The sequence below is a fragment of the Spermophilus citellus genome (assembly GCF_964194105.1).
Source record: "Spermophilus citellus genome assembly, chromosome: 6".
NCBI classification, from domain to species: Eukaryota; Metazoa; Chordata; class Mammalia; order Rodentia; family Sciuridae; genus Spermophilus; species Spermophilus citellus.
Window position 1 is genome coordinate 29346883 of NC_138187.1, and position 15353 is coordinate 29362235.

The window sequence follows — 15353 nt, forward strand, 5'->3', positions numbered from 1 at the left end:
TGGCTCCCCAGCACCGCACGGAAGCACCACAAGTCCAGCTCGACAACTTCTCTGGGCTGGTCTGCTGCCAGCTGCCCACCCCAGGTTGCCCACCCCATCGCTCAGCCAGATCCTGGGCCACGTTCAGCAGCTGTCACTCAATGCTGGCAGAAAGAGCGGAGCCTCGTTTGAATTTTAACCAGCACAGCAATTAGAAAGGCCAATCTGCCGCACACAGCATCCCACAACACATTTGAAACCCAAATACAAATATTTCTGACTGTGCCCTGGGTGGGAATATCCATTTTAAGTTTTGACATGTAAACTACAAGCTCTGCCTCATGTCTTTCCATCTTGGGCTTCAAAAATGTAACCTCTTTTGTACCACAACCAACTCCAGCAAGAGACAGGAGGGCTTCAGAGGGAAGAGGGAGGAGGCCCCCAGACACCATGGGACCCAGGGTCAGAGGCAGAGTCACTTAATCATTACCGAGGGCCAAAGGCCTCATTTCTCAAGGTAAATGCTAATTTCTGTGGGTACATATTTAAGCAGGTTCCAGAAGCACACACTGCACACATTTTCAACTAAAGATAGAAACTATGCTTAAAAAGCTAATTTGGTATTTTTAGAAGTTTGGGTTTCTTTGATCTGGCCAAAAGAGGCTTGAAATTCAGTTTCAAACTATTTTAGGCCATGCTACACAACACTGAAGTGACTGTACAGCTGAAGTTCCTTTCAGCCACTGAAAGCGTGTGATTCTATAAACCCGCACCCTGGGAAAGCTGGGAATGCAGAGCTGAACTTGACTTTGGAGTTCTCTTTATTAGGAGGATTCTAGTCTTGAAAAAAGAGGTGAACTTCAAAAAGTGTGACTTGCTCGCTCATGTTTGCAACAGGCTCAGACCCTTCACTCGGGGTTTCTCTTTTAAAGGCCCAGGAAGGTCTGGGTGTCCGTGTGCTCAGCTCTCAAGTCGCGGGTCAGCCATGGGCAGCAAGACTCTAGCCAGCAGGGCCAGCCGTAATGGGCCTCAGCCCCTGGATGCATGAGGAAGCCTGCTGGGAGCGGGGCGCCCAGCCCAAGGCCATAGGGCTGCCAACTGCAGGGCCAGCCGACCCTCCAGATCTGCTCCCCCCAGCAACTGGCCCTCCCCAAGTGCTCCTCTGCCTCCCATTCAGGCAGCAGGACATCCTGGGAAAGGCCAAAGAATTCTAGACTGCTCCTGGGACTCTTCACACATTCAAACAAGACTCTCGACTACTTTAGAAGCAATAGAAAGTCTGAATGGATTGACCAGGAAGCCCACCTGAGCCTCAGCCTTGGTCACTTTTATTCTTATTTTTTCTTGTGATAGAATCTGAGTTGCAGAGGCCAGCCTCAAGCTTGCAATCCTCCTGCCTCAGCCTCTGCACTCAGTTGGCCGTGGCCTCTTAATGCCCACATTTGATTATGCACTTGATATAGGAAGACCCTGTCACTTCTTTTTTTCTGTTAAAGACAGATCAAATGACAATGGACAAAGCCCTTGAGGCATTTCCATTACTCCAAATCGCTGACCACCTGGAGATGAGGAAACGGGCCTGTAGGAGGAGGCCTGTGCAGGGCATGTCCTGACGCTCCTGGGGCCCTCACAGGCCTCTGCGTGTGCAGCGGGGCACTGCCCTCATGCAGTGCAGGTCACAGCAAGGATGTGGTTCAGTTAGGCGACTTGGCTCCTAGGAGGTGCACTGTGGTTTTCACCACTGACGGACACTCGCCCAGGCCAAGCACAGTGAGTTTACTTCTTTAAAGCAGTTGCAGACCCTTATTCGCATTAGGATTTGTATCCACTGAACATCACACAAACAAAAAGCTTTTAAACACTTCTAAACCCTGCAGTTCTGAATCTTTCCCAATGGGGACGAATGCAAATCATCAGCCACTGTGGGTCCAGCACGGTGTTGTAGAAGCTGTTAGGGCTTGATTAGTCATCGAAACAGACACTTAGCTAAGTCACAAATGTGTAAAATAGGAAAAGAGTCCAAATAATTTCCTCCCGAAGGCAGCTCCGACTGCAGGGTGGGGTGGAAGTGCTGGGAGGGGGCCATCGACTCCAGTTTGATAGGGACACCTGGCACCAGCCAGCCGGGGGTGAGGTCCTTCCACTTGGCCCACGCAGCCTCAGCTCCAATGTCATCCTGGCAGGTACGTGTGGCCCGGGGTCACTGCTCCACAGGTGGGGTGCCCTTCAGGGCCTCGGCCCTGTGTCTTGCCCTTCCTGTCCTTCCCTCCATCTGCCCAATCACACGTCTACACCCAAAAGTTCCAGCCACCCCAGACCTTCTGAGTCTCCCAGAGCCAGAAAGTTCTCGTGTGCAACACAAAATGAAATTTTAGAAACACACCAGGACAAGCGAACGATGCCATCAGCCCACACTGCCCGTCACCGTGTCCAGCAGTGACTCACCAGCCTGCGGCACCTGCCCTCACTCCACTACTGCGGTGGACCTCAGCTGTCCATCACACTGGCTAGCGTTTCGGTGTGAAGCTCTAAAGGCAAGGAGCCTTAAAGAAAAGCAACCCCACACCATGGTCACTTCTACAGATAATGACAATAATTCCAATACCGTCAAATACCCAGAAACTCAGCGCTCATGCCCACTGTCTCAGAGACACGTTCCCTGGGGGCCGTCCGTGCCTGCCACACGTGCCCCCCTCTGCAGTCTCCTCAGACCTACACTCCTCGTCCCTAAATGTTGGCAACTCGTTCCATTTTTCTGGCCTGGTGTGGTAACAGGAGGCCTGCAGGAGATGGCTAGGCCACAGCCTCCAATGGCCCGGAGCTTCCGTGCTGCCACCACCAGACTGGGACACTGAAGAGCCACTTCCTGGCAGCTTTTCCAGCTGGTGTCCCTGCAGGGCTGGAGACCTGGTCTGGGAAGGAGAACTGGTACCACTACCAGCACAGCGGGGCACCTGTGGGAGGAGCACAGCCTCCCCGTGGGGCCCACTCTCAGCAGGAACACGAGGCACCCCGCACAGGACCCGGTGGCCTGAAGTACGTCCAACGGTGGGGGCTGCCCTGTCTGGTGAGAGCACCCGGGCAGGAGTGAGGACACTTCCCCGTCACACCGGGCAAGTCGGGCCCAGGGAACCAGACAGGACAGGCCGCAAAATGAAACAGGCTGAGGCTGTCACCAGAGGACTAGGGCAGCGGCCTCCAGCAGGCAGCGCTGGACAGGCAGAGGAACCGGGGAGGGGTGCCCCCCAGGAGCAGGCCCAGCCCTGCAGAACCAGGTCGTCGTGGTCACACGGTCACACATGCCCTCCCTTCTCAAGCATGCCTCAGGGGAATGGGAAGCACAGGGGCTGGGGCAGACCCTCCAGGCCCAGGACCTCCCTCTAGTGGGAAAGGCCCGTGTCAAAGATGTCTTCCCAAGGGTGCCATCCATCTGTGCCCACAGCTCCTGGTGTCCAGCAGAGGTGACTGCAGCTGTCTACAGAAACAAAATGGTCTGCATGGGCCCCCAACCCTGGAGGAGTGGCGGGTCAAGTAAGCCAGACCTGCAGGTCACCAGCCAAGTGACATCAGGCAAGCCCTGGCCCTCTCCACACAGCGGCGACCTACAGGGACTTTTTGGAATACATGTGACCAGGCCACCACCATGCATGAGACACACACACAAAGATCCAACCCTGAGGCCCTTGACACTCAGAGCCTGCATGGTCAGGGCGTGCGGAGGCAGGCCGGCAGAGCTCAGACCCTCCCAGACACACGAGGACACGGAGGACGCAGTGCTGGCTCTCAGGCACAGCAGGCACAAACCCGGGCACGGGCTGCCCTCCCCTTTCCTGCCTCCTCTCATGCCAGCTTCTTCCACGGAGCCAGCCTCTGCCTGACAGCACGAGCCACCTGGGCAGAGGCTCTGGCACAGGGGAGAGGGTGGGGCTCACCCATCTGCTTGATCATCCCATGAAAACCTGCCCTCCTGCCCACTGCTCGCCCCCCCCCCCCACACACAAGTAACGCGAGATCTCAACATGCACAGCTTCACGTGCCCGAGTCCCAGAGCTCTAACGGCATGGGACGCCCACCTCCCCCTGAGGATCTTCCTCTAGAATGTTCCCCACCAAAATGACACCAGCGGGTGGCATGAGGGAACAGGGCAGGACAGCCCCACATCATGGCAGGTGAGCTTACCACAGCCAAGGGGACCATGCTCGGCCACCACCTAGGAATGGGTGGCTGAGAAGTCTCACAAGCCTAGATGCCAGCCGTGGTGAACTGGGCAGCACCTCAGGGAAGGAGAGAATCAAGTGGGCCACACAGGGCTCCAGGAGTAAGTGCCAGCTTCAGGCTGCAGAGGGGTGCAGGGTGGGGGGATCCTGCCTCCATCCCTGCTCCTCACCTCCCACTCAGTCCCTCGGACCCTCCTCCACGCTCGTCCCTGGCTCACCATGTGCCTGCTGTCCTGAGCAGAGGCCAGCACAGAGGCAGTCAAGGGACAATGGGCAGAAGGAGGCTCCCTGAGTCTGCAGGGGCCGGGTCCACTCCTGAGACCTGCAGACTCCAGGTCATGGGAGAAGCCATACTTCCTGAGCAGCATCTCCAGATAATGACTCCTGGGATGGCTCACCCTGTAACTAATGCTACCCTTTCAGGGACATGCTGTTCTCAGGTCTTCCAGCCAAGGTCCATCTCCCGTACTGGGACCTGAATTCCACTCTGCCACTTGCTACACGTGATGGCATCTGTCTGTGGAGACTGTAAAGAATACAGCCCTTGCCTTACCTGCCCAGCCACTGCTGGGGCACCTTGTGATGAGGGATCCATCTGTGCCCAAAGCTCCTGGTGTCTAGCAGAGGTGACCGTAGCTGTCTACAGAAACAAAGCAGTCTGCATGGGCCCCCAGCTCACGAGAAGGTTCATGGCAGTAGCAGGTGGGTGCTTCCCATGTATGCCCCCGCCTGCTCTCAGTGACCAGAACTGCCCACCTGTCAGGCCTGTCTCGTGAGGGGCCAGGCTGTTCTAAATGCTCACAGTGAGTTACAGCCCCCACTGTGAGGTGAAAACACCAAGGCCCAAGGGTGGGCCCAGGGTCACAGTGCACGTGACAGCATGGGAGCCAGGCAGGCTCCTCTGCTACCGGGGGCCACCAACATCAGGTCTGAGTCCTTCAGCTCCCAAAGCCTCTCAACGGGGTTGGGGACCAGTCACTTACTCCCTTAACTCTACTAAAAGTACTAAAGGTAGGGACGAGTCCTGGTTCCCTGTCTCAAGAAGACACTTTTGAAAGTCTCAGGAGCACGCTCACCCCTGCAGCTCGCCTGTACCCCCAAAGCTCACCTGCACCCCCACTCGTAGCCCCAGGGAGTTGTCCGCAGCCCAGCCTGGGCCACTGTGGCCTGTGCTTCCTGGGTCCCCACAGACTCCTTCAGACAGGGCGCGTGACTCCGTGGATGGCTGGGGCTCACCGGGCTGCTGAGTCACTATGGAGGGAGCAGACGCCCGTGCAGGGAACCCGGAATGGGAGTGGGCTGAGGAGGCAACGGCAGAGGTCCGCTGGGCGCTGCGGCTCTGCAAGACCACAAAGCCGAGCCAGGAAAGGGACCAAGTGCGGCCATCCGGGGAGGACTGATGCCCCTCCTCAGGCCCGCCATCCCCCGTGCCAGGGCCACAGCTTGGGACCCCGCTCCTCCTGCCAGGCACCTCCAGGCAGGCCTGGTTCAGAACATGACGTGAAGGAGAGGCACCAGCGGCCGGCCAAGCCCACCACCCCGTGGAGTCCCCCACACACGTTCTCGTGCTGGAAAGGAACAGCCCTGGTCTCTTTTCTGGAAATAAATCAGACTCCCGAGATTTGGTGGGACCAGATAAGAAGCCTGTTGCACAAGCCCATCTGTGTCACCAGTGGGTTCACAGGAGGGGGACACCCTCCCCTGCTCTGGTTCAAAGGACACTATCCTCTGGGTGAGGCCTGGGGGGGTGGGCCAGCTGCACCCCTCCCCACTCCCCTCCCAGCTCCGGGTGCTCTGAGGCGCTAGGGTTTATTTGCTGTTCTCTGAATCTGCAACCTCTGTGGCTTAAATCAGGACTCCCAAAGGGGGACAGAGGACCTGTGGGAATAGTGGGGGCAGTTCTTTTTTTTATTATTGTAGTTGGACTCGATGCCTTTATCTTATTTATGTATTTATTTATATGTGGTGTGGAGGACCGAACCCTGGGCCTCGCCCGTGCCAGGCGGGCGCTCTACCCTGTGAGGGCAGTTCTTTACAGCTGAAAGGCAGAGACACAGAGGGTAGGTGGCTCGCCGAGGTCACACAGTTTAAGTGAGATCAGAACCTATCCTGGGAGGCCTGGCTCCCTCACGGGGCAACCCTGGCTGTGCACTGCCTCCCGAGCATCTGAGAAATGTGCTGGATGCAGGACCACTGGGGACTCAGGGCAGCTGGCCAGAGTGAGCAGGTGACTAGGTCCTTTCCTGGGGATACCTCTGCACCCTGCACCCTGTGGAACACCCTCTGCAAAAAAGATGATTCCAGCTAACTGGCTGGGATTCCAAACAAGCCCGGGGTCCTGGTGATAAAAACCAGGGTGCAAATGCCTGCAGCCATTTCTTGGTTTGTCCTTGAGCTTTATTTTCTTTATAGTTGCCGTTCAGAGGCCTGCCCTATCAACAGGGAATCCGGGACCAGAAGCCTCCCCATGTCATTATTCCATTTTCAGATGGGGCAGTGGCCAGCTGGTGGCCAAATCAGGACCAGGACTCTAGTGTGACCCTCTCTCCTCTGGCCTGTGGCTTCTGCCTTCTTCCAGGAGCCTCCCTCCCCGGCAGCCTCTGCCCTCCACCTGCTGAGCTCCACCCGTGGCCACTTCATGAGCAGAAAGGTGAGGACCCCAGGTGCAGGGAGGAGCTGCTGGGCCAGGACTGCGTCGGGAGCCGCGTGGCCCCTGCTCAAGTCCCCTGTGCGGACCCTGCCGTGGGTGTTCACTGAAGAAACGCACGGGAGCAAACCTGGGGTGCTGGATGGGCAGCTCACCAACGTGACCCCTCCCCACCCATTAGCAGCAAAGCGTCAGTGAGGAGGAGGACAGGCGTCCACGTGCGTGTCCTGGTGCTAGACTCAGCAGAAGGGGTGAAGATTACCAGTAGGATTTTCTGGAGGTGAGAGAAAGGGACAGTTTTGGAGAAAGATGGCAGGTTGCACCAGAGAGGGACTGGCAGGGACAGCCAGAGGATGCAGGGGCACCAGCCAGAGCAGGGGCAGGAGACTGAGGGGAGGAAAAGGGGCAACGAAAGCAGGACAGAGGTACAAGCTGGTGCCACAGCAAGAAGAAAGCCCCCCAGACAGACCAGGATCTGGTACCACGGAACCGCAAGTGGCCAGTCATTCCTCACCACCAAAGGGAGGAATCGAAGAAGATAGGGACCAGGAAGCCCACTTCTCCCAGGAAGGACTGCTTACACAGCCCCACATCCTCACGCACACCTCTAGTGACACAAGAGCACATCCATTCACACTCACTACAGAGCCAAATCCACGGCACACGTGGGCAAAATCAAAGATAAATAGCAATTCCCCACCTCCGGTCTCCAGGGCTGCTGAAAACACCACCGAGAAATGTTAAATTAATACACAATAGCTTTTATGGAAATCAAGATCAAATTTCATTATCAAAAATCTTAAATAGGAGATCCATAAGGGCAGAACAATCTGAGACTCTGCACGGGGACATTTTGGTTTCGTTCACAGTTTCTGTGTAGTTGGAGTCACGTTACGGCTGCCAGATGGAAAACGGTGTTGGAGGCGAGGGGAGTCGCAGGGAATATTAGAACGATTAAGTCAATGTATGTGTCTTTTCAGTTCTTCAGTTTCTAATTCTCACCTGTACTTGGAAGGGGGTGTGTCCTGCTGTTATTGTTAATTCATTATTTTTTTTCTGATGACTGAAGTTACTTCAACGGCAGAGTATATCTCAAGCAAGGATGAGCATAAACAGAAAAATTACTAAGTCCTACCTTCTAAGGTACCCACTTAAGATCCTGGCATGGTTCCTTCCAGAGTTCTCCTGCATTTTTCTTTTGTAATTGTAATAATACTCTATACTTCCTAAGTTGCTTTTTCTACTTAAATCTGCCGCATGCACTACAAACTCTCTCCGCAAACAATTTCTAATGGTTGTGCAACCCTTCAAAGCATGGCCACTGCCGGCTGCTTTTGAAAATGCATTGCTTTGATTGTTCTAATACCAATCGATACTGTGACTGAGGAACAATCAGATAATAACGTGCCCTGCAAACCTGCATGTGGGGCTGCAGAGTGCCATGCCTACCAGAGGCTGTGGCAGGTTACACCCTAACTCAAGCGCGGTGACAACCATGAGAACTAACATTTACAGCTGGCTTGGGGTTTACAAAGCACTTTCACGTGCATCCAGCTCTTGTGACCTCACACCCTAGGATGGCAGATCTTCAGGTGTCTGCAGACAGGAAACTGAGGACTGGAGCGCAAACACTTTTTCCATGGTCGTGCTTTCAGAGTGACAAGGGACATACGGATAGGCCCTGTCTCCAGGTCCACAGCACCCAAATCTACTCCCAGATCAACACCACTCTCCTGAGGGTCAGCCTGTCCCTTGGGCAGCTCTGCCTGGAGGTCTCACTAGTGTCTCAAATTCTCCAAATGCCAATCTAATCCCTGGTGACTTTCATCACGGGCGCATCTTCCATCTCCTGCTCCCTCATCCCTGGACCACTATGTCCAGACACCTGGAGGCCACACCTTGCTGCACCCAGAGGCCCAGTTAAGCCTGCCATCTAGCCTGGGCATGGTCACTGGCAAGAGGGACTTTTAGTGGACATCTATGAGAAAGGGGGAAGAGGGAGCCTCCAGACTCTACCACCCGAGTGGCAGCAGCCAGCCTGACCACAGGACTACAGCAGGGACAAATGCATAGGAAACCCAGCCTCTGCACTGCATTCCCTGTACGTGACCAGGCTCAGGGAAGGTCGCCGCTGGAGACATGCATTAAGGGCTCTTTGCAGGTTCACCCAAAGCCACCGCTTCTCCATCGCTCCTTGGTAAGAATCCCACAGTCAATCATCTGAAAATCTTTCAATTCTCCTTTACATGGAAGTCCCATGAGTGAAACCGGGAACGGAGCTCAGTGGGCACGGTGAAGCTGGCTGGAAGCCGAGCAGATTTCAGAGAAATTTCAGAATAACAAAACTGAAAAGAACAGGGGGAAACGTGGTCGTGACTTCAGTCGGGGTGGAAGCAGCGTGTGACGGGCTATCCTGGACAACAGCACAGCCACAAGCCTTCTCCCAACTGCGTTTCAAGGGACCTTGCTATCATGAGGCAACTGTGCCAAGTTACGGCGTCTCAGTGGCATTAAAGACTTATTAAAACAGCAAACCCATTCTTTTTAAAAGAACAATGGTATTCTGAAGAGCCTTGCAAAACTCACCGAGTTATTGCCCTATAAAGAGGCAAGCACGGGACTTGTTTAAAAGGGTCCACAGGCTGCACCATGTTCAAACAGGACATGTCCGTGGAGGAATCCTCAGGAGAACACGTCCCTATTAATTAGGCAATGGCAACAGCAGCCTCCCAGACCAGGAGCACGCAGGAGAGAAGAGAACGTGCTGGGGAGAAGGGGCACAGCAGAGAAGAGGCAGCGCTCTAGCCTGGGCATCGAGGCCTCCACAGAAGGAGGGCGAGGTGCCACTTGGGCTTCCCGCCTCTCCAGAGCACTGGCAAAGCCCGAGGGGCTCCGAGTCAGCACAAAAGTCCCCCATCCCCACTCCCTGGAGGCCTCTCTCTGATCAGCTACATAATGGCCAGAAAAACAAACCATTTGAGAACAAAATGCTCCCAGAATGGCATGATCAGCAATGCCACACCACCAGAGACGGTGCGTCAAGGACAGACAGACAGACCCACAAATCAGAGAGGATGGCATGAGCGTCCCGCCCAAGTGCTGCCCGGGGACGGACGGACGGACACACACACACACACACACACACACACACACACAACTCAGGGGAGGCGAGTGCTCGAGAAATCAGCTTTCCTTAGATAAAGGGGGACCATCTCGTGCCATGATAACGGACAGTCACAACCTCAGTGCCACCCACAGCCCTTCTTGGACATGCTGCCCACTGAACCAAGTGCTCCAGATTCTTATCTCCTGAACAGAACAGACTTCTAAGTCCCTGGAGCTACTGACCCTGTCTCAGCACACACTCGGCTCCTGTGACATGCATCCTCCGCCCCTCAGCCCCCTTTGGTTCTGCCCTTGCCGGTGCCCATCGCCTCCAGTGCCCTGCTCTTCACCAGCCTGTCCCTGCCCTCCGGCTGGAACCCTACAGCAGTGCTGTCTTCACCCACCAACACACCTCATGCCTCCCAGGATCCGTGAGAGGACACGGGACAGCGCCGCGGCCACTGCGCTCAAGTGCCCCAGGTTAGGGCTACATCACTCTGTTCCATCCCTTTGCCTCCTACCACTCCATGGGAGGTTTCAATGGTGCATCCATCTCAGGGAAGTGACCCTGGCGCAGTTGGACTCTCTGGGTGCGGGCTCCGAAGCTCCTGCAATGGGCCCAGTCCCCACATGAGAATGTGGGGAGCACCGAATCATTAAGGGGCTCTTTAAAAAGTCTTCTCTATTTTGTAAAGTTGGTGGGACATTTTCTTGGTTACTGTTTTCAGATTAACAAGTGACATTCTCACCAGAGAAGACTTGGAAAATACAGAAAAGCACGACAAAGAAATTTTTTAAAAATCAGTCTCACACCATCCAGAAATAAGCCCCGCTAAGGCTGTGAGCGCGTCCCCTACGGGCTCCTCCCCGAGCCGTGTGCTCACAGCCCTGTGCGCAGGTGACATGCTGCATGTGCGGGCGTGTGCACCGTCTTTATATCTCATTTTTCTTTTCTAAAACTAGGGTGATACTTTACTTTAGGTTATATTATAATTTTCCACAGTCTTAATAAGTAGTCTTAGAAAAGAATACGGGTTACATCATAATTTCGGTGAATGGGTTTAACATAATCTAACCACTCCCCACTTTAGACACCAGGCTGCTCCCAGCCTTAAAGCATGACAAATAACACGGTCGTGAATGTTCTTATTCATAAAGCTCGGGACGCATGTCTCATTTCTGCTCCTTAGGGTGGCTTCTCAGAAATGGGGCTGCTAGGCTGAGGGAACCAGGGGTCTGCACTGGCCCTCCTATCTCGCCCCCACCCCAGAAGCTCCTGAGAGAAACTTATCCCATAGTTCCACTGATTTTTTTTTTTTTTAAACAAACTGACCCGCTTTACCCACTCACAAACTAAATATCCTTTCGTGACTCAGATCACAATCCTGCGTATCTGGTGTCGGATGCTAATAAGCTATGGTGGTAAATATAACTGGCCTATCTCTGCAAAGCCTGATCCTGACACAGAAATGGAAATGACCTCAGTGGCACCGTGGAGGCCACAGGCTGACCGAGGCAGTGACTTTGCTGTTTCTGTGGGGCTCTGCCTCTGTCCTAAGACAGGGGAGACACTTCTATCCTCCACGGCAGCTGTCTTTCCTTTTTCCTTTTTTTTTTTTTTTTTTTTTGGTACTAAAGACCGAGCCCAGGGGTGCTTTGCCACTGAGCTGCAGCCTTTTTAAAATTTTATTTTGAGATAGGGTCTTGCTGAGTTGCCGAAGCTGGCCTTGACTTGCGACCCTCCTGCCTCCGGCCCCCCCAAGTCACTGGGATCACGGACCTCTCTGCTCTTTGACCTTAGACACAGTTTAAAAAGGCAGGATTTCTATAGCTCTGTCCATCTCCCCAAGTGAGACAGACTCCCCAGGCCCAAGACTTCCTCTGAGTGGGAAAGGTCCATGTCAAAGATCTCCTCCCAAGGGTGCCATCCACAAGCCAGAGAGGCCTGGGATCAGGGCCAGTGGTTAGGATGCACTCCCAGACCTCTCAACTGGCCCAGGAAGGCCCCAAGCCAGGACAGGAGCCCGCTGAGGGTTCCCTAGGCCATGCCGAGCTGAGGAGGTAGGGGTGCAGGGTTGCATGTGCCTGCTGCTGAGCTACCAGCCCAATCTGTGGAGCTCCATCTCTGTCACTCACCAGCTGAGAGGCCAGTTTCCTCCAGTCTATGAAACAGGCTTAATATCACGACTCTCACAGGGTTATGGTAAAGACTGAAGGGGGAATAACTAAGGTGCTCAGCACAGTGGAAACGGGCAGCAGGTGTCCACTACTGCTGCCTCTGAGAAGCGGAAGGGGCCCCCACCCTGGGGGTCAGGTCCCTACTTCACAGCAGGGAGATGGCCCTTGGCCTTCCTTGAGCCTGCATGTCAACAGCTTTCAACTGGAAGCTGGAACATTTCTACACAGGACACCCTTGACCATGTGATCCAGTCCTCAGCACCAGGGCAAGCAGAGGGGTGCACAGCTCATCACCATCGGGCAGTGAGTGTGGGGGACCCAGGTGTGCGTCACCTGCAAACAGCTGTGTAGCCAGAAGCAAGTGATTCTTCTGGGAAGCACACAACAGCTTCCTCTCTCCACAACAGGGACAGAAAGAAACCTACATGGTGAGGCCATCGAAGGCAGTAATGACATCAGAGCCCCTAAAGACACGAGACATGGTGCCTGGCACCCAGAGAAGACAGCAATAATAACATAACTGCCACGGCCAGCATTCCCTGGCCCCTGGCTGTGCACTACAATCACAGAGACCTTGGATTCATTGGTGAGTTTTCCACAACCAAACCGTAAAACATTTAGGACACACTGGACATGGAGGGAATTAAGCTGTGTCCACCATTATGGTGACAGGAGAACCGATGCCCCTCTCTGGGTCTCCCCAGAGGAGGCCCTTAAAAGCCATGGCTGGGCATCCACTGCAGCCTCGTGTCGTGAGGCAAAACAGGCGCCTGGATGTGTCCATCACCCATGTAAGCCTAGGCCTGGAGGCCAGCTGACTGGGCCTTATCTACACTGGTACGTGATGCAGACCTAGAACATGTTATTCTCTCACGTTTAATAAGCCAGCTTAAGATATCATTACTCACCACCCAGGGAATTCATTTTGAAACTCTGAGGTAGTGAGGCCCCTCCTGGCACTTCTCACTAAAGGAGAAGTGGACACACTGTATTCCTGCAGAGGAGCCTCGGCTCTGCGGGTATCTTCCAAAAGAGGGAGTGCAGATCCACACGCCCACTTGTTCACATAAACAAGAGAGGTGCACACAAACACACTTGCTTCTAATAAAGATCTGCAAGAAGCCACCAATCACAAACACCAGAAATGTATTTAAAGGCTTCTCGCTGCACCAAGTGGAGTGTCAGCCGCCTTTATTTATTACTTATTTGAAAGGGAGGGAGAAGGGGGAGAAGAAAATTTCCTGTTCCTTCTCTAACAAAATGAGTCACAATTTCCAAACATCAATCAATCAGTGAGTCAGAGTGGGGGGGAAGAGGAAATGACTGGCGGCCTCCCACCGTGAGTGCTTCCCAGAACCACAGAAAACCAGGAACCCCCGGGTGCTGACTCGACTTCCCCAGTCTGCCTCAGGCACGTCACCAAACCAGCGTCTGCGGCCCGCGCCAGTTCCTCTGCTCATTCCCCTCGCTGTTCTGCCTGCCTCTGGGTGCCAGAGTACAGAGGCAGGTAAATGCCCTGCCTGAGGAGCCCCTGTCCAAACAGGAAGGCCACCAGTCGCAGCAGGACACACGAGAGGTGTCCTGCTCAGACAGGCACAGTGCAGACAAGGGGAGGGCACACGTGAGGAGCAAGGCAGTGGCGGCAGGAGCAAGGCGTCATTCCACGAGCACACTGTGCAGACACGTAGGGAAGGGGATGGCACATTCCAGAACCCCAAGGCAGTCCAGCCTCAGTACAGAGCTACCAATGTAGGGGGACACTGGTCAGAGACCAGGTGGCACAGGGCTGTCCCTCTGGTGCTAGCCTTCGTCCTCGCTGGTACCCCAGCACATACCTGGGTTCTATCCAGGGATTCTGGCACCTGGCTGCTGAGGCTGGTGAAAGCACAGGCTGCCAGCCCCACCCTGGGGGGTTTTGGCTCAGTGGGTCTGGAGTGGACCCAAAAATGTGCTTTTCCAAAGAATTCCTGGGGGCTAAGACCTGCTACCAATCCAGGTCCATGATTCTAGGGAGGTCAGTGACCCACAGCCATGAGCCAAATCTGACCTGTGGCCTTTTAAATTTTAAATTTATTTTTTGGTACTGGGAATTGAGCCAAGGATATTTTACTACTAGGTTACATCCCCAAACCTTTTTTATTTTTTGAGACAGAGTCTTACTAAATTTGCAATCCTCCTGTCTCAGCCTCCCAAATCACTGGGATTGCAGCCAGCTCCTCTCCCCACACCCCCATAAAGGTTACCAGAACACAGCCCCCCATCATCTCTGTACTGTCTATACAGAGTCTACGAGCTGCAAAGGAGAGTGTGGCTGGCAAAGCCTGTGGCATTTGACAAATGTGACCCTTTACAATAAAGATTTGTGAACCCCTGTGGTCGAATGTGGAGAGGTGATAAGACACCGGTGGTCCCGTGACTTTTGGAAGGTGCTGGTTCATCAATATTTGGCAGGTTTCTTCTCTGTGGACTTTTCAGAGCCTTCAAAACCTAGTGTTATTATTCTGGGCCTGGGGGTGCCAGGGACAAGGCAGGGAATACCACATTCATCTATGAGATGCCACAGAAGTAAGCAATCAGAGTGTGGTTCAGGGACAGCTCTGGGGACAGAGGCCAAAAGGGAGCACGACTGGAGGCGGTGAGCCGGCTAGATGGAGTCTGCACCAAGGCAGGGGTCAGCCAGTTTTTTCTGGAAAGGGCCAGATAGTAAATACTGGCGGCTCTGCAGGTCACACAGCATCTGCTGCAACCACTCAGCTCTGTGCTGGAGCACACAGCAGCGGCAGAAAACAGGGAAGCCAAGGTGCAAGGCCGCATCCCAATAAAACTTTATTAGCAGAGCCTCAGTATGGGATGAAACAGTTCTGGAGATGGACAGTGGTGACGGTCCTACAACACTGGCTATCCCCTTAATACCACTTAAATGTGATTGATATGCAAACTTTAGAAATGCATTCTAGATATACTCTAACAATAAAAAACAAACTTTGGTAATGCACCAGCAAAAAAAAAAAAAATGTGAAAAAAAAAAAAACCTTGGGCACTGAAACTTGAATTTCATATAATTTTTAGATATCATAAAATCGCATTCTGTTGCTTACTTTAAAACATAAATGTCACTCTTAGTTCTCTCATATAAACACAGCCAACCAATGGCTATAGATTATAGTTCTTTAATTTTTGTTGTTCTTTGTATCAGGGATGGAACCCAAGGGCACTTAACCACTGAG

The 15353-nt window shown here is 53.7% G+C and overlaps 1 protein-coding gene and 1 long non-coding RNA gene across 20 annotated transcripts in view; one reads left to right on the plus strand and one right to left on the minus strand.

Moving 5' to 3' along the window:
- CUX1 (cut like homeobox 1) overlaps positions 1-15353 on the minus strand; it is a 317448-nt gene that overhangs the window by 211229 nt on the left and 90866 nt on the right. The window contains exon 1 of one of the 18 annotated variants that reach the window (XM_081297051.1): positions 4415-4579. The exons of the other annotated variants lie outside the window; for them this stretch is intronic. Coding sequence (XP_081153177.1) covers positions 4415-4564 — 150 coding nt within the window. The 5' untranslated portion in view covers positions 4565-4579. Of the gene's footprint in view, positions 1-4414; positions 4580-15353 lie in introns of those variants that run through there. 18 annotated transcript variants of the gene reach the window in all.
- On the plus strand, positions 6180-14430 carry LOC308650756. 2 transcript variants are annotated; one of them, XR_014022410.1, is made up of 3 exons: positions 6180-6846; positions 7913-7986; positions 12534-14430. It is a non-coding gene; the product is annotated as an uncharacterized lncRNA (long non-coding RNA). The 2 variants fall into 2 exon arrangements; XR_014022411.1 differs by lacking the exon at positions 12534-14430 and having other exon boundaries at positions 6180-6578; positions 6685-6846; positions 7913-11451.